At 43.8% G+C, this 23,108-nt stretch overlaps 1 protein-coding gene across 6 annotated transcripts; it reads right to left on the reverse strand.

Annotated features, from left to right (window-relative positions):
• Nucleotides 1-173: 173 nt before the first annotated feature.
• On the reverse strand, nt 174-18,766 carry LOC121614796 (transcriptional repressor p66 alpha-like). Of its 6 annotated transcripts, none has more exons than XM_041948873.1 (11): nt 18,638-18,766; nt 8,573-9,105; nt 6,784-6,913; nt 6,053-6,181; nt 5,854-5,931; nt 5,631-5,750; nt 5,159-5,347; nt 2,257-2,512; nt 1,458-1,867; nt 1,102-1,360; nt 174-596 (listed from the first exon to the last, which is right to left on the reverse strand). In XM_041948873.1, exons 2-11 carry the CDS (start codon nt 9,100-9,102, stop codon nt 457-459), a joined length of 2,241 nt encoding a protein of 746 aa, XP_041804807.1. In that variant the 5' UTR covers nt 9,103-9,105; nt 18,638-18,766; the 3' UTR covers nt 174-456. The 6 variants fall into 6 exon arrangements, with proteins under 6 accessions (XP_041804807.1, XP_041804810.1, XP_041804808.1 ...); XM_041948876.1 differs by having other exon boundaries at nt 5,159-5,323; nt 6,784-6,916; XM_041948874.1 differs by having other exon boundaries at nt 5,159-5,326; nt 6,784-6,916.
• Between the last annotated feature and the right edge of the window lie 4,342 nt (nt 18,767-23,108).

A 23,108-nucleotide genomic window follows, 5' to 3' on the forward strand; every position in this document is an offset into this window, starting at 1 on the left:
TGGATTTTGCTGTATGTGAACTCTTGAGTATGACTACAATCATTCAAGTGTCAAAAGGTCAGTTTGACCCACATCCTGGCAGAAAGGGCTTCTAAGCCCAGAACAGAGTACTTATCAATGTACTCGATGCAGACACATTATCAAACTATTGTTTAACCACCCAGTCTGGAGGACACAAGTACCCAGGGGGAAGCCCTTCAAGTATTTGTTTTTTTTTTCTTTTTCCCAGTCAAACCAAAATGGTTTCTGCACAATTACCAAAGAACAGCGAATCTCAAAATAAACAACAGAAAATAAGAAAACTAAAACAATCATACAAAAAGGAAAGAAAGGAACGCTTCTTCACTTTAGGAGATTGTATTTGCTAACAGTCCTCCGGGGGTTGCTGTTGACCATATTATTGGAGCTCAGGAACTTGGACAAAAACAAACAATGAGTAGTAGAGTACAGTTTAAATTATTTCCATGTGTTTGCAGTCTGCGAGATTGATGAGCGAGAGGGGATCATGTCCAGCAGGTACTCCCTCTGACGAGCGTCGACGGTGGCTGACGTCTTGTGACCTGTCAGGCTGGGGTTCACATAGGCCATAGTGACTCCTGTGAGTGTGCAACAGAGCAGCGGGTCAAGGTGTGCAGCGAGTTGTGTGCTGTCGCTTAAATGCTTTGTGAGTTGAATAAGAGGAAAAAAAAAGCAGCATGATTGGACATAGCATTTGAATATATAGCCACCCGTGTCCCCACAACACAAAGACAGACATAAAGAAAAAGTGGCTACTCTAAGGAAACACCGAGGAAAAAATGATGAACCACCAAACAGAGGGACTAAGGTAGGAAGACTGAGGTCACTGGCAGGGAGAGAACTGGAGAGTGGGATTGCCTTGTCCGAAAACATTTCCTCCTGCATGTTTCTTAACTGTGTTTTATTTTTCTCTAGTGTGTGAGTTTTAACTAGATTGCAATTTTTGTGTAAGATTCCTTCACCCCAGAAACAGGATGGCACTAGGATGTTTAAGGATTGCTTTTGGACCAGACAGGAATTTGAAAGAGAGCAGATGTCAGGCGCCAGAGTTGGGTCGGTATCATATATCATATGTGAGTCTACCTGTGTTGCTGTTGCTCTGCTTCTTCCATGCAGTGGCTGAGGCACTACCTCCGGTGACAATCCTGCCGCCGCCGAGTCCACTGCTGCTCACCTTTGAACTCTGGACAGAGTGGTGGGAAACATGGGCGTGCTTACCTGGCCGGCTGACCAAAGCTGCGGCCGCCACCGCACTCTGCAGCTGGGAGGAGGAGGAGAAGGAGTGGTGGACGCCCCTCAACCCCACCGATGAGACACCGTGGGAATGCTGGCCCTGGGAGCTCTGAGGGGATTTAAGAGGGACGCACGGAGGGCAGTTTTGAGTTACAGCTGTGAGTGTTGCACAAGTGTTTTTCTTTAAAAGACAAACTGATTCCAACCTGCTTGATCGAGTGATGCTGAAGCATGTTGGCTCCTCGGCTGGCCTGGTGGTGGTGCTGGAGGGAGGATGCTCTGGCATGAGCCTGCTTCAGCTGCTGGGACACCAGCTGCTCTGCTTTCAACGACGAGGACGAGGAGCTACTGTGGGAGACGGGCGAGGACGTCTGCTGGAAAATACGCTGCTCTATTTCCTGCTCTTGTTGCAGTGCTTTGACAAATGCACCTTTCAGCCTATTGGTATGCTCAGCTTTCAAAGCCTTTTTCTGATTGGAGGACATGCAGTGTTCACAGAGGACTGCCTCGCCTTTCGTCTTGTCCTGCCTCCAGCGGCAGGTGAAGTCAGTGTTGCACTGGGTGCAGATGAAGGGGTCTTTGACAATGGTCTTGGACAGTGCTAAACCTGTCTTTCCTGGAAGGAGAGAGATGGGAAACCCAGATATACTCATTGAAAATGGACAGCGGTGCTCGTACGGTGTCAAAGAAGTAACTACAAACATAGACACATAGACACAAGCAGAAAGGGATTTAAATTCTGGGTGAAAGTGGGGATTCCTGCCTACATAAGAAAAACACTTGTTTGAAACAGATCCAACATTGGGACATCCAGCTGTCCAAACCTTGAGATATTCAGTTTACTATCATATATAACAAAGAAAAGCAGCAAAAGTTCATAAATTAGAAGCTGGAACTAGAGAATATTTGGTATTTTTACTTGAAACATTGCTTCAGTTCTTTATGCTGATCAATTGATTTGTACAACATGTAAACAAAAGCCATGAAAACAGAACGCCTACACACCTCTGTGGATGGTATCCAGCAGATTCTGTACCACTTCTTCCAGTCCCACCAGGTAGATAAACTCATTATTGGCTGCAGAGGGCAGGAAGTTAAACTCTGGGGCTGGGGGCTTGGGAGGGGGAATCTCCAGGAGGGTCTTCTCCAGTTGTTTCCTCAGGGCGAGTTTAGCTGCAGCTTGGCGGCTGGCCGGAGAGTCGTTCACGCTAACCACAGACATGCCGCCTGAGGAAGAGCCCTTCAAGCTGGACGGTGAGCCCTTTGAAATCAAGCAAAGAAAGGAAGAACCCACGCAGGTGTAAACACGCAGTCAAGACCAGGACAGCTTTGACTCGCTTGAGCAATACAAAAGTTAACACATGGCTGTTGATTAATTGCAGGGTGTTTAATGATTAAAGCACACTGACAGACAGTTGGAGGCCTGTTCAAATCTTCACATTGCTACACACAAGTGGTGGTTGCCAGAGGTGAGCAGTGGTGGTGCAAGAAGTAACAACGTTACTGGTATAACTACAGTACATTCCTCAGCAGTGTGGTGGTAGCATTGCTGTTTTCTGAATCAAATAGCTTTTCAGTAGCTCAGCTCTCGTCCACACATGCTACATTATCCCAAGCATTTCTGAAGATCTAACAGCAGAGCTCTGAAATAAAGCTGCTAAGGTTCAGGATGTCACCGCCTACACGTACATAGACATGTATGTGTAGACGACGGGATCGCTTCCATGTGAAGGTAACATCACACACCTATCCTTGGGCTGATGCCAATGACATCTCTGCTTCAGGGGAACACGGACACGCGAGCTGGAGCTTACTTGATGGAAACATGGCAGACGGTGAGGAACTCATCTCGAGGGAGTGGAGATTTTTATTCTTTTTCCAAAATGGTTGGAGTTGAGTTTGAATTGAATTTTGAGTCAACATCATGTTGAGCATATCCATGCAAGCAAAGGTGCACATTTTTTTTGTTTGGTTTTTGCCATATTGGTTTTGGCACAGTGAGGGCAGAGAGCACAGCTTATTGTTTAATTTGCAATTGAACGTGACACTTTTTGCCTGTGTATCTGCTGGAATTTTCTTCATAGGAATGAAGACACGCCACTGCCTCGCCAAGATACAGTCCACGGCTAACTAATGCCGAACCGCCTGCAAAGTCCACGAGTATAACTTAACGCAAGCCACGTCAAATATGAAGTCACTAACTTTAGCCAACTACCTACTTTACTTCACACAGTGTAACATCACCTTAACTTTTTGTCAATCACTTCTCTAAAAAAGTTGGATATGGGTACCTGCGTCATGTTTATCGCAAGGTACGGTCGCTAGCAGCTTTGGATGTAGCTACATATTTTGATAGGTACCAACATAAATGAATTTTAATTTGACGTGTGGTCAAAGAGAGCACTACACCGTACGTAGCATTATGTTATTAGATGACTGTATTGTATTGTGGTGTTAAATTATACTATACTGTAGTAGTTTGTTGTGTCAGTGTCTAAAGTGAATTAATTAAGAAGAAAATAACATGTTTTAGAATATTTGTGTCATTGTTGGTGTAATGGCAGCTGACCAGCCTGCTGAGGTGGAGTTATTGTACACCATGTGTCTCTTCATGGAGGAGCTGACTGGATGTTCTTCTCTAAACTGGAGCCTGGGCAATAAAAATAGTCTTGAATTGATTTTATTATCATTACAATAACAAGCAACCAGGTCTAAAATCAACTTTTTTTTGCAGTAACTCAGAAAAGCTAAAATTCTGAATAGTGAACAGCTGATGAGTCCTGTTCATAGAGCAGAGCCTGCATGGCCCAGTGGAAGTTGTGGCTACTCAGGAAGTTCATGTTTTTGCATAAAGCTGATTAGATCTGCTTCCAGTAACTGAATTTAGTTCTTAGTAACCAGCACCATGTTCAATTTCTCAGGTTTACAACAAACCAAATGTCATGAATATCAATTCTGTATTAAGTGAGTTACAGTCAGTTTTGTATCTCACATAGACACAAAGCAGCAATGACCAATAAGTTATCTGCGTTTCTGTATCTATGGGACACGATAATGTTAATGGTTAAGGCTATACCATACTGTATTTCTGATTGGCTGGCATGTGGTTGATGATTAACAGTTGGATCCACAGGGTGACATTATCCACCAACTGGACAGGTACGGTTATAGGTGGGTAGGTTATTTTTAACTAAAACTGCACAGTTTCTTCTGAATTACATCATAAAAAAGTAGTCAGTGGAAGACAACTCAACAGTAAAGGATGACACTTCCATGATTTCTAATGGCTTTTGCTGAATGCAAACAATGCCAACAGTTGCTATTGCAGGTAAAACTACAAGTACATGCTGAAATTTTATTGTCCAGTGTAGCTGCAGGTAAGTGACATATTTAGCTGGGCAGAGATTCCCAGCATCACATTTCATCATTTAAGAAGGGATGTTAGTCCAACAGAAGCTAGCCTGAGAAAATGATAACAGACAACTTTGGCTCTCTGACTAAACCAGGTGTTAGTTGAACAAAGTGCTTTTTGTTCCTCATGAAACGCTTCCTGTACTTTTAGTGCATCTGCACCTCTCGAGTACAACAATATTTTCATGACTCAAAATGTTGCATCAATAAGTTGATACAATCGTGCATCTGAACAGAGGTTTGAACCCTGGAGCATGCCGCCGACTTTACAGACTTAAATTCCTACTGTGATACAGAAGCAAAAGAGCCAGAAGTTTCATCCATGTCGGACGTAGCCTTGATTGTGGAAACTAATTACATTTAAAAATACCTCTACTTGAGCAGGACATGTTAGTATTTCCTCCATCCTGGGTGATAAAACACATTTATGCATATTCCCTCTCTCTTTGTCTGTTTTATTATTTTCTGTACTTGAAAGCACCTGTGAGATACTAACCAGTGTGTTAGCACTACTGCCAATTCTGATGAGGCCTGGCTGGACCATGCCTCGCTGGCCCTGGCCTGCAGGGATTGAGGTCCTGGGGCCCAACAGCAGAGGAGGAGGTCCTGAGCTTCCAGAGGCAGCCATCTGCTGCTGCTGCTGCTGGCGGAGAGCCTGGATCTGCTGTGGAGATACAGACATGGGCTAACCAGGACAATGAGAGGGATGACACGGAGGGACATCACAGACGAAAAGTAGTGGAGGACAAGGGAGGGACATCAAAAGCACCAAGGCAAAGGACACACACAAAGAGAGAAAGGTGCAAAGAGAGATCATAAGTCCTAAGCTGAAGTGTAAATATTTCCCTGCAGTGGGTCTCTGAGACTGAAAATAGCAGCTCAGGCTAATCATTTCCCTGACAAAGACAAGATTTAAATATATAAAAATGTCATTTTAATATCTTTGTTAACATTTCCCAATTACTCACCTGTGCCCCTCTGACCAGAGGCGGCATTATGACCTGGGAGCCATGTTTGGACGACACCTGCTGCCCTCCTCTCACCAGCGGCGGAGGGATGACCGTGCCTGAACTTCTGCCCGTCAAAATCTGGTCAGAGCAAAACACCGGCAGAAACAAAATGATGTACGGTATGAAGGTGCTGCCACACTGATATGCTGCCTGAGGGCATGTGCGATAGTGGTGCATTAACCTGCTGAGAGCCTTTATTGCTTGTAATTGTTCCTCGGATTAGAGGAGGAGGCGCAGAGGAGCCGGACATACTTGAGGGCTGAGGAAGAAATGGAGAAAGATATTAAAGAACAAACACAATGCTTGAAGTGGGAGCCTGTGTTCTGGGGACGTTTGACTGTTCGAGCGACCCTGTGGCGACGCGTTCAATAACTGTTTACCTTCTGGAGAGTGTCCCTCTGTATCTGGCTCTGTCGTAGCTTCTTCAGCAACACCAGCTTGGCCTCCTCCAGCCTCAGCTCCTCCTTCAGCTGCTTAATGATGCGCTCCCTCTCCGCTGGGCTGCTCTTCTGTACTCGACACATCACAACACCACTTACACCACTCGCATTACAGGAGACAATGCCTCTTTCCCGTAACTAAAACGTCGATCTTGGAGCCTCAGCTGGCCCATATGTGTCCGCTAACAGTGGGAGCCTTATCTGCTCACTCATTTTCGGTTACTCTCATCATCATCATCGATCAATTAAATACTGACAGCGTAATTGTAAATCTTTGAGGTTAGAATATAACTGTAACTTATTACTAAAATAATAACTACAGCAAAATCTGTTTGATTGTGCCCTGATGAATGAGTAAAGTTAGATCATAGTTGCCGTCTGAAAGCATTGGTTGCTGACCTTTTTTAACCTCCATGCATTGTTCTCATTGCACGAGAAACACAGTATACATATACTGTATATACAAGCTGTTTGAGGATTCAGGGTGCACTGGTGATTACTTCTCAACAAAATCCATTACAATATCATGAAACTGACTTAATCTTGATGAAAACAAAACAATAAGACTAAAATGTGACTTTAACCCGACTAAAATTTCTAGGAGGAGACTTAGACCAAAACTTAATTTAAAATCCTCGTCAAAATGAACACTGTGTACAGGTGTGTCTCACCATGAGCAGGTCCGTGTCCAGCTCTTTAAAGTGGCTCAGGCCATTCATCGGTGGACTGGGGGAGTCATTGTCAGACAAGATGATGACATCGTCATCTTCAGGGGACGGAGGGCGCTTCTCCCTTTTTATACTGCTGGACATAAGCGGGACAGTTCAAATTCATCTTTCAGCATTTTAGACCTCGAACACAAATAACATATCAGGATGTAAAAGAATAGAAATTGACATTTTTCTTTTTTTCAGAAGAAAGTTGTTTACTCTATTTTAATCTCTTACCATCCAGTTTTCCCATTTTATTTCTTCTGAAATAGATTTAAGGTTGTCAAAATGATCTTATTCCAGCTATCTATCTGTCTGACAGAATCACAAACAGTCTGTAGAGGCTTGTTAAAGTTCTTAACTGAACCTTTATCATGTGACATAAGCAAATCATGGATTTTTTTTATCCCTGCACACCTTAAGATGTTGCATGTGACCTGGGCATCATTTTAGGCACATTCCCCCAAAAGGAAAAGGGGAAAACAGGAAAAACATTGAGATGTTTGGTAGAATTTAAATGTTATTTAGGTTTAAACTATGTTTAAAAATGCTTGTATGTTTGATACTGTCTGTATTCATGGAGATCTTCTTCTCCACCACAATTGTAATTTATGACCTTGGGCTTCACTATAATCTAACAAGTCCAGACACACAGTCTCTCCACGCAGCATCTCTCCATGTAAATGCCAGGGAGGGGCAGGGTGGAGCTTAAAGCTCCAGTATAGGTCTTTAAGTCACAATACAACGGCTGTTTGAGAGCACGTATTTCCTGTTCAAACAGGATATTGTGGCAGATCACAATAGGCGTCTGAGGCATTTGGGGTTGACCTGCATTGGGCTACATACGTCATTCAAAACATGGTAAGGAAATTAAAGCATGTGGGAATCTTGGAGGCAGTTTGGATCAACCCTCACTTCTCTCTACAAAATTCACATGATTATGCACTTATATACTAGCTTTTCCTGCAAAGCGACTATTTAATTGTAGGCTACATGTGAGAGCAGATGACCTAAATTCTGTGACGAGTGGCACTCAAAGACTGTTCCTCTACAAAACAAGGGTGGCCTTGTGATTGCACAGATTATGTATTTCTATAAAGCACAAGAAGTCGTTAAAGTCAACGCATGACATTGTGAGGCCTGTCTCTCCCAGACGTCCTCCCTGTGTGTGTGTGTGTGTGTGTGTGTGTGTATTAGTCTCTCCTCAGGGCTTAGCACCATCATCACTTCCTGTGGATTAATCACTACTCTTCCAAAGAAGTCACATGACCTCAAAGTCATCATCACGTGACACACTCACTTTTCCTCCCACCCTTCCCCCCTCCCGTCACCGTTCCTTCCACTGTGGAAACCATGGCAACAACCGGCTGGAACCGGTTTGTGACACACGGCTTCATTTTGTGTGAGGGGAGTTTTTAGGGTTCAGGTGGTGAGTGGGGGGAAAATGGAGGTAGACTAAAAGATAAAGTTCACCTCTGAGGACAGACCCCCCCCCCCCCCACACACACACACACACACACAGACCCCACCGCTGTCTCCCCTACACAGTAAGTGCAAAGAACATCAGGATCATAAAAGTAACTTTAAACGTTTTTTGTCTTTTCAGATTTAAAAAAAAAAAGCGTAATTCATCCTTTTTTTAACAGTCTCTTAAGTGAGTTATTTTCCAAACAAGAAGTTTTCTGCTTTTTGACAGGTACTTCATGTGGTTGTCAGCATTTAAGAGAGTTTACTATAAACTGTTTCTCACCCTCTGGAGGTGCTCATGTCCACGGGCTGCTCTCCCGTCTGAACTTCCACTTTAATGGTGGCCTTCACCTCCCCTGCGGCCAGCATGCCGCCGGACGCCTTCGGGTCCGTCAGCCGGGCCTTGCTCCTTGTATCCATAGCTGGCTCTGTCCTCACCTTGCTGGCTCTGTCATTGTTGTCAGTCCGATTGTCTGAGCTGGGTTCAGCCGTGTTTTGTTTCTGGGTCCGCGCCTGATCATCCTTCGCCGGCAAAGAGGCCAAAGGTGACACTAAAGGTATCGGCGACCGACTCTGCCCCTCCTCCTGATCCTTCCCGTCCTCTGATCTGTCCCTAGTCTCGCTCTGACCATCCTCTGCCAGTACAGGCTTGGATGTAGGTTTAGTTTGTGCCTGTGCTGTGGGTTCAGGCGGGTCCAGTTTAGGCTTTTTGATATCACTGTCAGCAGTGGAGGGTTCTATAGACTGGGGAGTAGCATCCCTCTCCAGCGCCCTCTTCTGGCTGCGCGTCTGGCGAACAGCCTCCTCAGACATCCCCTGCAGATAACCAAAGAAATAACCACATTACTTGTACCGGTCAACATTCAGAGAGGATACACTTCAAATCCCACAAGATACAGAAATTCATTATTTAAGCCATCAACACAAAGTCATGACACATTTCATCTACCCCGAATTTAAAGGATAACTTTCGTTTTTTACAACCTGGACCGGATTTCTAGCATTAAATACGACCATTTACTCACCCAGACAACTTTGGTGGCATTTGAAGTCGTTTTGAAGAAAATAGCCCCAGAGGAGCGGCGCGTATATCCGTATAATGCGAGTACTCGGGGCATCCATGCGCAGCCTCTATATAACGCATAATCTGCGGCGAAACTCGTTCATATTCCAATATTTTGTTATGATATGCTGGTGCTATTCCCCTCTGAGCCCATGGTAGCATGTTATCAACATCCGGCGTCTCTAGGCAACTACCTCTGACGTGGATGATTATTATTATTTCCGAAAATCTGCGCGCTACTCTGTTGCGCGCAACACGGCGGTATAACGAACCATAGGTGTGCCAAACTACAGCTAAACTAGCTGACCGTCGGCTCAGAGGGGAGTAGCACTAGCATATCATAACAAAATATTGGAATATGAACGAGTTTCGCTGCAGATTATGCGTTTATAGAGGCTGCGCATGGATGCCCCGATTACTCGCATTATACGCATATATGCGCCGCTCCTCTGGGGCTAATTTCTTCAAAACGACTCCAAATGCCACCAAAGTTGTCTGGGTGTCTAAATGGTCGTATTTAATGCTACAAATAAGGTCCAGGTTGTAAAAACCGAAAGCTATCCTTTAAGTTAGCAAAAATGGGGACAAATAAAACACATGGCAGTGACTAAATAAATACAAAGAAAAGTTTTGGGGGGATGAACTTGTTATGCAACAGATGAAACAGCTGAAGTAGCTAAACTTGGCTAGCCGCTGACAATGTAACCTGGAAACACATTAAACCTTGAATTCTTTGCAGGTGAAATTATGTATGGGAGCTGCAGTAAAGTTCAAACACTAATAAGAACCTGAAATGTCGGTTGAAGTTTAAGCATTGAAAGGAGTTCATGGTTCCCAGTGTAGTTTTAGACCTCTAATAGCACTACAGGGCTGTTATTAGCTCTATGAGTTCTTTGCTGCTATGCTGCAATCCTCTCAGGAGGAAGGCCATGCATGCAACATGTTTGTTAGACCTCAAGGATAAACACAGTGCATTTCAGTGAGTAACACTGAAGTTTACAGAAAACATTTGAAGTGTCTGCTGAAGTGGAAACCGAGGAGCCAAAAGCAGCTAAAATCAGTGAAAAGAATTTGATTTCAGTTTAAACCCAATAGGCAGTTACATTAGTTTTCTACGCAAGTCCAGAGAGCACATTAAACAACATGTGAAGAGCAAAGGAGATGAAAGCACATCAGAGTTATCAGTCATTCAGAAACGAAAGGACGAGTCCAAAGATGTGATTTTTTTAAACAGAGTTTGTTCCCATAGGGATCATATAGATCTGAACAGAGCTAGACTAGGCAGATTATATCATTAACTCTCCACCCATGGAGGTTCCTGCAATGTGTAGACAATTAATGATAGTAAGCGAATGAATGTGGCTAAAGCCCAAAATAAAGTTGATTACAGCCGTTTGGATCTTCACAGTTGCACTAAACAATGTTCAGAAAGACGACTGGATGTCACATTTTATTCTTGTGATGTTGACACTGACTGACAAACACTCAGTGTAGAGCTATTAACCAATAATAAATTAAGGTACCCGTTTTGCTGAAACTGTGGTTGTGATTGTGCCCCTATCGTTCAGAACTTAAGCAGACAAAACTGACCTTGAATCAGCTGTAGGGGACACATGGTGACTAAAATGGCCCCCAGACAAAACATGTTGGATTAGAAAGGTCACATGACCAACATGTTGACTGAAACATCCAATTATCCAAATTTCAGTCTAAACCAAAACCAAAAGAGGGGAAAACCGAAAAAAAAAGATGGAGTGCACAGTGAGAACTCAGTGTTCAGTGTGAAAGAAATATATATATCTGAGGATCACTTGACTGCAAAAACAAGGTCTTTTGAAAGAGGGGTCACAAGAAAGAAATGCTGCAGTGAGACATCAAACAGCTGGAGGAACATGACAGCATTGTAATCAAAGTAGAGCTAAAAGGAACTTAGGGAATATCCTAAATTAACTGGTGCATGATTACAGTTAAAATATTAATAACGACACAAAAATCAAAGTATTTTAGTAATTTATATGTTTTTTTTGTTTTTTGTTTTAAATTAGTCTCAAAGACTCCAGCTTATGTATAACTCTCTCCTTTCCTCGAGTCAGGCACCGAGGAGCACCAGACTCGCAACCATCTGATATCCCCTGCACGACGAATTCAATCCCACCAGATGTTGACATGCCAGCAGTCAGAGAGATACGGCAGCTCTGCATGTCAGACAGCTGAGCGGTTACATGCACCGACGCTCACTCACAGATGTGTGCCAGTGCATGGCACATACAGACACACATTAGCCCTGAGGTGGCTGCTCCGAGTCCCTCAGTAAGGTCAGTAATGAGAGAGGAGACGCAGGGAGATGGTTGACCACATGGGTCAATACATGTTTACCTTCATGATTTTCATCATGCCTTATCACACTGTTCTGTATTCACCTCTGATGCACTTTCCATATCAGTGTATAAACAGCCATTTATGTGGAACAGACACCGTGCCTTTAGCCCACACACCTGTTCAATGTCAAAGTTGGAACGACTAAGTTCAGCACTTTTTGGTAGCTTTCCGAAACCGACAGCCTGAGCAGCACACACGCTTCACGCAGCATTTGGACAGGTGTGTGCAGGTGAGGAAGTAAGCAGGCTTTGAGCTTCTCTCTCAAGCTCTTTCCTCCCAGTCTTTACACAACTATTTCCAACTATTTCTTGCGCACAGCCGAGGGCAACTGAACTGAGAGACTGTCTGAAAGTGTGCGCTGTTATTCAAACCTATTTGAGCGTTTATCGCGTCTCGTCGCTCTCTTCGATGTCTGGCTTTTCACCCAGCCTTCAAGCGTGGCCTTGGATCAGGTACACAAGCTTTCACCTTCTGACAAAAGACTTCTTTTTCAGCATGACCCTTAAACATGCACAGGAAGGAAAGGGACTAGCCAATCCAGTGGTGAGTATGTTTAAATGCGCACGGCTATCTCGGTTACCAGGTTTTTGCAGTATCCTCATTATGTGTTGTGCATGTAAAACATTGTATCCTTTCAGAAGCGCAGATAAACCCTTGCCCCCGGCTCGGGTACTCTGATAGAAACCAGGATACTGTGGCATGTAAACACCTTGTCCAGGTTCCTGCACATGCTCTGCCTTGTGTGCAGGTGAGTCATAAACTCCCGTTACCTAGTAGCTAGTCAGAAAAACAAAAAACATAATTGTAAATGATGTAATGTTGATCAATATGCTAAAATGAAGGGAAAGTATGACTACAGTAATGCAAAACATATATTGTATTGGCATTTTCCATTACTGGTGATTAGTTGGATTTGCTGAATCAAGAAAAGTGGAAAATGTAGCAGAACCCAAACTGAGTTCGTCCTCAACTGCTGAGGTAACTCAGTCTGTACAGAGATGACACAGAGTTGTCCGAACATTGAAGGGTCACACGTGTGCACCCAGACGCTGGATGCTGTTCTGACCATGTATACAGGGATGCGAATAACCAGGGTTTCCAAGTTCAGTGTAAACGTTGTATCCATAATAAGATCAAAACCAGGACAGGAGTCAAAACTGGGATACTACAGTGCACGTACAGGCAGTCAATGAAATGACTTTGGTCATTATCAAACATGTAAAAGGTAAACATGAGGCATGCTGCAGGAGACGACCTGTGCTCAAAGTTCACAGGATCTCAAACAGAAAGCACAAGAGACAGTCAGAGTCGAACACTCAGACTGTCGCCATTTACTGGACGACCACAAAGAAAAACACTGCACCACTGTGCCCCGCATCAGATCCGCGCACGCATGTTACCGAATCGAGACCCGGTCCTGTCGGCTGAGGCCCTAAGTCTGCCCAGCGACGCACTACAGGAAGCTATGTTTTTTTTGGGGGGGAAAGGACTACAATTAACCCTTACAGCCTACTGCTTCTCAGTGACACACACTGTACACACTCCTACCCCCTCCTCTTCCTGTTCTGAGAAATGGTTAGTGAGGCGAGCATAAAGCACACTCAGTGTATCCATGATGTACCTATACAGTATACATAAACAGTCACAATGCAGAATGGAGAGAAATCACCTGATAACAGAGAACTGACTAAGTTAGATTTTTTTAATACTCTGACATCACTGAGACACCGATGACATGACCCTTCCCAGGATTCAGTGGGACACACAAAGCACTTTTCCTGAGAACTGGTTTAAACCGGTCGGCTAGTGTGTGTGTGTGTGTGTGTCTCTGTCAGTGTGTATGTGTGTGTGTGTATGACTGAGAGAGAAGCTGAAGCTCGTTTTAACCCTTCAGGTGCTGGAGCATAATGCTGGGCTTCCACAGTGACGACCATTATACAGTGTGTGTGTGCTGAGGAGTGGGAGGGAGTAGCGATGGCATTATTAATTCTGATGCATATAGCTGTGAAATGATGCCGGGGGAAGAAGTTAGACATGGGGAACGCTGCAACCAACCACCCCCACCCCCCCGAACCTTACATGGAGACTGACCCTATCTTTGTCACGCAGATCTGAATGGCTGACAGGTTTCACATTACCTCTACATGGCAGTTTACACACAATTCCATCAACCCCCCCCCCACCACCACACACATATGGTAGATCAACACTGCCCCCCCCCAAACCTAAGAACTCCACATCACATGCAACCAGCGCAAAACCCCTAAAGTCAACTTAAACTGAAAGGATAATCGAACTTTACACACCTGACAATCAAATTCATGCTGTGCACATGAAGGTAAAACAGGTTAACTGGCACTCAAATGTCAGGTTCAAGAGCTACACTGTCCATCTCACCCTCACACTATCTGTGTCAGTGGGCATGTGTGGCTAGAAAAGTTTCATGGCACGATTATTCGAATTATCTCGCTACACAATATTATCCTGATAAATATTCAAATGAGATGGAAATCCTCGACAAGCATTTAACGACACTAAAGACATGATTGTACGGTGAGTGTTGGTAGTCATGGTGATGTGTCCTTGGCTGTCACTCTTTCAATACATTTTTATCACAGTTACTTTTCCCCGTCAGCAATTTTTTTTTCAAAAGTATCAACATAGTTTGTACCCAAATCCAGTTTGACAGGAGAAAAACTCAGAACAAACACACTGTTTCTTCGCCTCTCCACGATAAATGTGCATTTCCCAGCGTGTCGTTGGATCCTCCATCGCAGGAGGGGATGATATTGCTGTACAGCAGATATAAGCAGCACACTTGTGGCGATATGTGCCAGGAGATGAATTTTCTTTACCGTCTGCTAAAAAAGGATTTTAATTATCACATCATATTAAGTGCATGACAGACTCACTGCATGTTAATATGTGCAGCTGTTAACATAGGAGCTGTCACATATGTTTTTTTATATCATGTTATAAATTTCATGACACACCATCCAGCCAGCCTACAGTGTCTCTTTACAAATGGTTGTAATAAAATCTTAAGCAACACTATAATGCCAAACAGTAATTGCATTTTCTCTTTAACCAACAAAACAAATAAAACTGAAATCTGGTCATTTAATGACGAGGAAGTGAAAAAGAATGAACTATCTATATTAGAAATGAATCTTTCTCTAGTGGCTCTGAGTTGCGCTGTTCCAAGATGTTTGATAAAATACACATTATGCAGCTACACCCCAGAGTAATATGTTAGAAATGACAACAGTGTTTTGATTGGTTTGCAAGTATCACTTTAAATGTAACACAACAGTTTAAGAAATACTTTTGCTACTGCTGCTTTGCAATGAAATAAGGCTCATATTGGTGTCCATAGACAATTATACTACATAATAACCACTGTTACTACATTATATGATTTTTGCAATAATCTTGCAGCTCTTGTGTCTGTGTGCGCTCACTAATCTGACTGCATTAACAAAATGACCACACGGCTGGTTGTGTAACAAACACTGCTTCTGTCATTGCATCACTAAGATATAACAACTAATCAATGAGTTAATGTGGCTCTTATTTACATGTAAGGTGTCTTAACCAACAGCAATCCCAACAGGGTGTTTCAACAAGTCTTTCTCTAATTAAACTCAAGCTTCACATTGACATTTGCAGTATAATTACATCACAGTGATCACAAGCATATCATCAAATTGCTCTGTGCAGATACTTGACCCTTGGCGACACAGCATACACGTGCTTTAATCTGGTATCAGGTTGCTACCACGATCAGGGCACAGCTCGCCAGATTCTTCACTTTATCTACACCGGTCTTGTTTTCTGACCGGTGGTTATTTATCTTATCACTCGTGGATCACCCATCAGTCACTCAACCAGCCTTCACTCAGGCTGGCAGACTCACTTTCAACCATCATCAACGTCTGGCTGCGCATATGTGTTCAGCATTTTATTTACCCACAGACAGACCTTTAACCCGTGAAAACATATTTCTACACTGCACGGGGGTTTCAGAACACTGTGCAACCATGCAGCTGCACTGCCCTGTAAAACTGCTGCCTCAGCAAAATATTCTTATCAATTATCTGGGTACATCTGTCAGAAAAACAAGCGATAGCAACGACGGTTCTCCGAGCAGCAGCTAGAAACAAAACCTTCGTGGCCTGATCACAATAAAAGAATTCAATCTGAGTTGGTATAATTGAACAATTTCGCTTTGGGGCTGGTAATAGCCAAAGCCAACCTATGTGGGTCACTGGCTTGCTCCATTAAATAACTTCAGCTCTTAACAAGCCAGTGCTTTATTTGTGCAGTGACTAACACCACTGTCTACACAAAATAGGCACACAAAGGCAATCAGAGAGCAAATTGCTGCCTATATATTTGATGAAGTCACAGAGGCTTGACTAAACAGCTGCCCTGTGACCCCTGCAGTCATGTGCAGCAGCTTAAAATGTGGCCAGCAGATGACCCTTTCCAGAACAGTGGCTGATTACACAAGTACTCTGGATCAGTCTTGTGTGTGATCACTGGAACAGTGCTTTCTGGAAAACAACAATACTTCTGAACACGTTCTGACTCACACAAGTCTTGTAATTTCAATACTATGGCTACAGCCACTCTGGGGCGGATGGGAATACCAGTGCATCATACTGTGGATGTACAACTTCAGCTTTGTCTGTCATAACAGGTGGCTCAGTAGTGCCGGTGTCAAAGCAAAGCATTCTCCACTCATTTCAGCCAGTGTTAGACAACCACTTCACTAAAGGCAACCTGTACTTTGTTCACAGTCACAGCTCATAAACAATGCAACAGATTGTTAACATGGAAATAACACATGACAAAGCTTTTGTTCACACGAACAACTGAGTGTTCATTCCAGATCTCCACAAAGAGGCAATAAAGTCTCCAAATAGCGGCTCACTTTAGCAGCACACCATCCCCAGTCTACATGGCATGTACACTGCGGCGCTTTCAGTATCTTTGCCGTGCACAGGTCCTAATTAAGCAATGATGGCTGATAAAGATCTTAAACATATGTGACAAAAAGTAGAGCTGCAAGAGTTTGTCAACTGACAAAAAAAATGAATCAGCAACCATTTAGATAATCAGCTGTTTTAGTAATATTTCAAGCAAAAAGGGCAAAAATTAATCAATTCCACCTTCACAAAATGTATACATGTTCTTGTTTCCACACTCCTCTATGACAGTGAACTTAATATTAATTCAATCCGAGTTTGACACCTTTGAATCACTTTGCTATCATTTTACAAACCAAACGATGAATCCGCAGGTTAATCGATCCCAAAAACAATCGTTAGCTGCTGCAGCCCAACAGACATAATAATCTCTGAAATCATGCATTCAGTAACATTAGCCAATACAATAACTCATTCACGTAACAACTCAAACCTATTCCTCTAGTCACTAAATATGACTATACTTAAATTCAAAGCTGCAGATTATTATTGTTACTGAGAAAGCACTTGATTTAAGTCTGTCATAACAGAAGAGGCATCACGTAATAAGACCATTGTAAATCACAATGAAAACCCGGTATTTCATCAAAAGTGCAATTAAGCTATAAAAGTCTTAACTATCACAAATAAAGTTAACATCAGTGCCTTCATAACTGATGTAAAAAGCTGCATGTGGTTTTTGTCAACACACCATAAGCAAAACCGGGTTCTTCGATATCTGATCATTAAATATTTAAAAGGTTTTAAATCCATCTAAATGCACCCAGATGAACAGACAATAAAATATTAGTAGAAACTGGTTTGACGGCAGAAAGACGAGTCCTTGTCCCGAAGCGCTGCAAACTCGTATACCTCTGGTGGCTGGAAACGTGTGTGTGTGTGTGTGCGTGTGTGTGCCTGTCTGGGCGAGAGGAAGAGACAGAGGGAGTGTGTGCGGCGTGTGTCAGAGTGTGTGTATGTGTGTGTTCAGCTTTAAGAGGAGGAAGACTACGGTTGTCACAGAGAGAAGTAGGAAGATTAGCTACCAGATAGCAGAACCGACACTGGTGCCAAGGGGCTCAAAGCGGGCAGCGACGTCCACCATTAACGTTACACCACCCAGTACACCATCCAAACCAAACTCAGCCCTTTAAAAACTAAACCCAGCCCACACTACATGTGCAACTAGCCGGCTTTTTTATTATTGACACCGCCTCAGAGGAGGTGAGCGTGTTATTAGTTAGCGAGCTAACATTAGCTAACATCGCACAAACAAAAACACGAAGCCACTTTAGCTTCGGACGCAAGCGCTTCACGACCGACCACCGACGGCTGCCGGGGACTTCACGTCAAAGTAGCAAAAGTCCTCCAGCCATCGTGACCCACAGGACCAGAACCGAGCCCGAATCGCTGACCTGGCCGCAACCCGATGCGGGACTACCAGCAGCTCAAAAAAGAGGGGCACAAACTTTCATCCCTCTGCCCCGAAAGTGGGGCTGTGCGAGGCTCACCGGGACTGTTTACCTGGGTGTCCCCTCCCGAGGAAAAAACCGAGTCGGAACTCGTGAATTTCACCGACCGGCCCGCGGACTGAGCTTGCCGCCGGAGAGCCGCTGGCGATGAAACGTTATAATCCTTACCTCATTTAACGACTTCTAGCGCACATAATCAAGTCCGGGGGTCGCGGTTTCAGGCTGGCACGCGCGAGGAAACGTAAAATAAAATATTTTTCGGCCGAGCGAGCCCCCCCTCTCTCCTCCCCAGCGCTCAACCTTTGGCTCTGCGGAGAAGTGTTACTTTTCAACAGCCCATCAGCTTCTTTATCGTCACAGATAGGTGGAGGAAAACCTGGCTCCTCTCGACGACTCCGAATAAAAGGCTCCCCTCGATCCACTCAGCCCACTAAAAAACTTCGGCTTCACCTCAGTCAACTTACTCGGTCGCTTTGTCGCCCGTTCTTCGCCGATGGTCGGCCAAGGAGTGTATAATCTGCAGTTAACCTCGATAAATCGTTGCTTTTTAGAAATCCAGGGGATATCCTCTTTTTTTCGGCCCTCCCCACTGCCGCGTCTGTTGCCAAATAATGCGCCTCAACACACATGGAGCCGCTGCGTCCTCTTAGTGGGCATGCGCACCTCGGCATACCCGGGCGACCGGATCACATCATGTAAGCCACTGACCACCGAGGGCCAAAGCAGGACGACTGCGTCAGGGGCCCCGGGCTCCTCGGGTTGACCCATGACTGTACCGGCAAGCACAGAGGTCCCCTGCAACACACACTCACTCATTTACACACACAAACACACACCAGTGAGGACCTGTAATAACTGAAAGCATCACACATTTCCTCCAGACCACTCACCATCATCTTAATTGCCTCCTAACAGACCATATGGAGCTAAAGCAGCAACCCCGGGTCAGGACTCAAAGTCACATTATTTCCTGTATGATACACAGACTGGATCTGGTTTTACCAAAAACATAAAACATACGATAACAAAGAGAAATGCAACATATAGAACAATAACAATTTAAAGGGTAAACACTGGGCAAGAGCATGCCAGGAAGCAAGACTGGCTTTCCAACACGGCATAGGTGGCAATCCATTCAACTGCCCCGAGGCGGTCCTCAGAAGTCCCCCGTTTATGTTTATGTTAATTGTATTTTGGTTGTCTAATTAACCACGTATTTGTTTGGGAATTTGCACCACCAAGGTACAAAATCTGCTAATGTGTCTTCTTATTCCATAATGTTGTAATGCTGTCTTGTAGAGGCGCCCTGTGCATGAATCTAGTTTTAAATTCATTCAAATTATCAGATGATTGTAGTTTATGTTGTGCTTATGTCATTCCTGAATAAAGTTGTGTTTAATGAAATTACCACCAATAACAGACGCACAGTAAACTCAAGGCCATGTCTGCTTTGTGATTTGTACTGGATGGAAACTTTGAGGTGACAGAGTGTGGACAGCGAGGGTGGGAGGTGGGGAGTTAATAAGGGCCCAATAGCAAATTCTTTCCCCTGGTGCCTCCTAATAGATCAATCATACCGTGACAGGAAGTCTAGTAACTGCACAGCATTCATTCTACACATGCATTCACACAGTAGCTCCGATATCTTATACTGTATTATATAAATATGCAGTATAGTGCATATTTCTCCCTCCGTATAAAGTCAGGCAACCCCATTATCCTCCACAGTCAAACTTTGGTCTCACACCAGCAACCCCAGCTTCATGTTTACCTCTAGGCTCTCAACAGGGACCTGCATCAGCATCACATCAGGATCCTTATCCCAACCTCAGCATCATATAATTACCTCATGTCTCCTAAGGACCTACACTAGCAGCACTATTGACTCCCTGACCCCACATAAAAATCTAAAACATCAACCCAACCACAATTCCAACGTTAACTCACAAAAACCTTCCCGTTCCTGCAGCCACCCTCAGTAAGCACCTGATTCAGAACTGCTATAAGTCTGCAACATCGACCTTGCAACTCCGATTAGGGCCCCAACAACATGTACAGTGTATATGTCTCACTTTACAGTAGTGATTAAGAGGAGGGTTGTATTAATGACCAGGGTTGCAGTTACAGTCACATCCATACGTGCAAGTCCAGTGCACACAGCAGGGTTGCTACATCAGAAGTTGCAATATTGCTTCTGTAAAGGATCCAGCTGGCTGCCTCTTTCATGACAAGACCTTCAAAGCATCCCTGTGAACTGAACTCATCCTCTGTCATCCACAAACACCCCTATAAATGCACTCACACACACACACACACACACACACACACACACACACATTCTGTATGTGTTTGAAATACTGTCATCTAAGAGAAGTACTCGTCCATAAAGACTGAAGTGGGTATGGGCCTGCTATTCTCTTACAGGTGGGGGGTTGGGGTGTTTGAGTGCTTTGTCAGCGCTCTCCTGCTGTTCTTTAAATGACAAAAAAAGCTCTCTCTAGATGATGCTGCGTCATCAGGTCTGATTGTTTCCGTCCTCTCATCCTACCACTTCGTCTCCCGAGGCTACAGATTGACCCGTACAAATGCAATCAAATCTGTGCCATGGGGCCATCTTCTCATAATCACCCTGCCCAGAGCAAAAATTAAACAAATGCTCACAAACACTTGAGTTTATAGGGACTGGTGGACCTTTCTGTAAATATTGTCAGTGTTCCTGTGGACCCGGGGACAAACAGATGTTAACCTAGTCATTAATAGCTATATTAACCTACAGTTATTACATTAGGAGGGGTTTCTGGCACAGCTCCAAAGTGTCGCATGATGACCGTGATAAAGGGTACAAGCTGAGATGAAAATATGAAAAGTCCGGAGATCAACAAAATTCACATAGACAACAAAACAAAACAAAACAAAAACAACAAAACAAAAAAAACAAAAAACCCAGAGTTCCCTTTTGGTGTCTGGTAAGATTTGTGTTTTTTGTTTTTTTTTTCTTTTTCTCGAGGGTGGGGGTTGAATGGGGGCAGACACTAGTTAGCAAAAGGTTTAAAATAACTTTTAATACATGTGCGGAGGTGGAAAAAACACCTGGCAATGATTACTACCTACAGTATGCCGAGTTTGTAATAAGTGTCAGGCCATGAGGCGAGGTCATAGCCTTCATTTTAAACACATTTCCTGAGGCTGAACTTTGTGATGCTGTGCCGGAGGCCGTAATTTTGGCAGGTGGTCTTGTTTTTTGTCCACCTCCTCTATTGAGAAATATTATGTTTGCTCCTTGTTCACCCACACAACAGTAATGATTTGAAAAAATAAATAAAACTACAAATTCTACAAATGTGAAAGGAAGGTCAGTCAGCGGGTCCTGTCCAGGTGGAGGGAGCAGCTCTGAGATCAAATAGAGGTGAGGTCAGCCTCTCTCCTCTCTCCGTGTGGAGCAGGCCTAATGGCCGCCCCTTACAACATGACAGCTTCAACTTAATCCTCATTAAGTACTGTAACAATGCAGGAAGTAGCTGCTGCAGTCACGATTAGGCGGGCTCACTATTTGGCAGGAAATGGCTCCTTTCAGCTGCGTCCAAGACACCTAGAGCGTCCCAAAACTTTTCAGTTCTCAGTAACGCTCCTCCTCTGGCGGAGCAGTCCCCCCCTCCCCACACACACACACACCACCGGCAGCAGGAGCGATGACGAGAGGAGAGGAGAACATTCGGGTCTGATTGAAACGAGCTCCTTTTAAAAACATCTCAACGGGATAAAGAAGAGGTGAGCTCGCGGAGGGGGTCTCCACCGAATACCCACGCGCAGCATCATCTCATGTTCGCACGTGAAGAATAAAGATTGAGTGTGAAATTTCACAATAAAACGTGTTTTTTTTTTAAGGTGAATCGAGACAAACAACAGTTTAAGTTCACATTCGGCCGTGAGTTTGTTTTCATGTTTCATATTTGGTCAAAATCGGTTCTTATAGTGGATATTTCTATTCAAGCGTCTTCTCGGTTTATTTATGTTTATGTCTCGGATCCTGTTGGCCATTCTCCAATAAGATGATGAAAAAAACACATCTTAATCTTGCAAGTTTTATTATAGAGCAAAGTAATGTAATATTAAGCAAATCAGCAGCTGCTTTTAAAGCAATGTAATGGCACAGAGCACTCATTCAGCTAACTTATACTGCTTTAACCACTTATCCTCCACAAAGTCCAATAATATACGACTAAAATGCTTAATTAATTATTATTTTTTTAATTGAGCTTCCCAGACTTGTTTTCCAGGCTGTGCAGTGGTTGTTTGTACAACTCTTGTAATGTATTACAGTCCTCACTTTGTAATTAGATTACATTGGTGTAGTTACATGTAATGGGTGTAGTGTAAATGGTATAAGAGTCGCTGTCATTTGTGGACGCCACAGGCTCGCTGAAGAGTGAAACCCTGCTGGATCTTCACAGTCTCTGGTGAACTTTATCTACCTGACACGTGGGTTCACCTCACTGGAAAAGGCAAGTGAAAGAACTTCAAACTGCTGTGAAATATGGTTGAATACAATAAAGGCAAATATATCACCCTGAATAACCTGTAAAACTGGACTTTGGGCTGATGGCCTTCCTGTGCTCAAACAGCAAAAGTCCTTGTTTTCCATTCAGGACGCCGAGGTTTGAATATATTGTAACAAACGCCACATCATCCCCTTTTTCAGCAAACGTCTGCTGCTCTCTGATTGTTTTCCGCTGTTCCTCTTTCACTCAAATGACAGTCAACTTCCATTTTTTAATTAAAGCCTGGAACAGTGTCTCAGACAGTGCCAGTGGTTATGATCATGAAAGGTAAGGCCTGTGATGACCTTTGGTGACCCTCATCTCCCCTGCGGTCTCGATGGCCATTGAATTAGACAGTTTACTCAGTTGTTCCTCGGAGGTCAGCTCCCTCATTCAG

This window comes from Chelmon rostratus, chromosome 12 (genome assembly GCF_017976325.1).
Source record: "Chelmon rostratus isolate fCheRos1 chromosome 12, fCheRos1.pri, whole genome shotgun sequence".
Classification (NCBI taxonomy): Eukaryota; Metazoa; Chordata; class Actinopteri; order Chaetodontiformes; family Chaetodontidae; genus Chelmon; species Chelmon rostratus.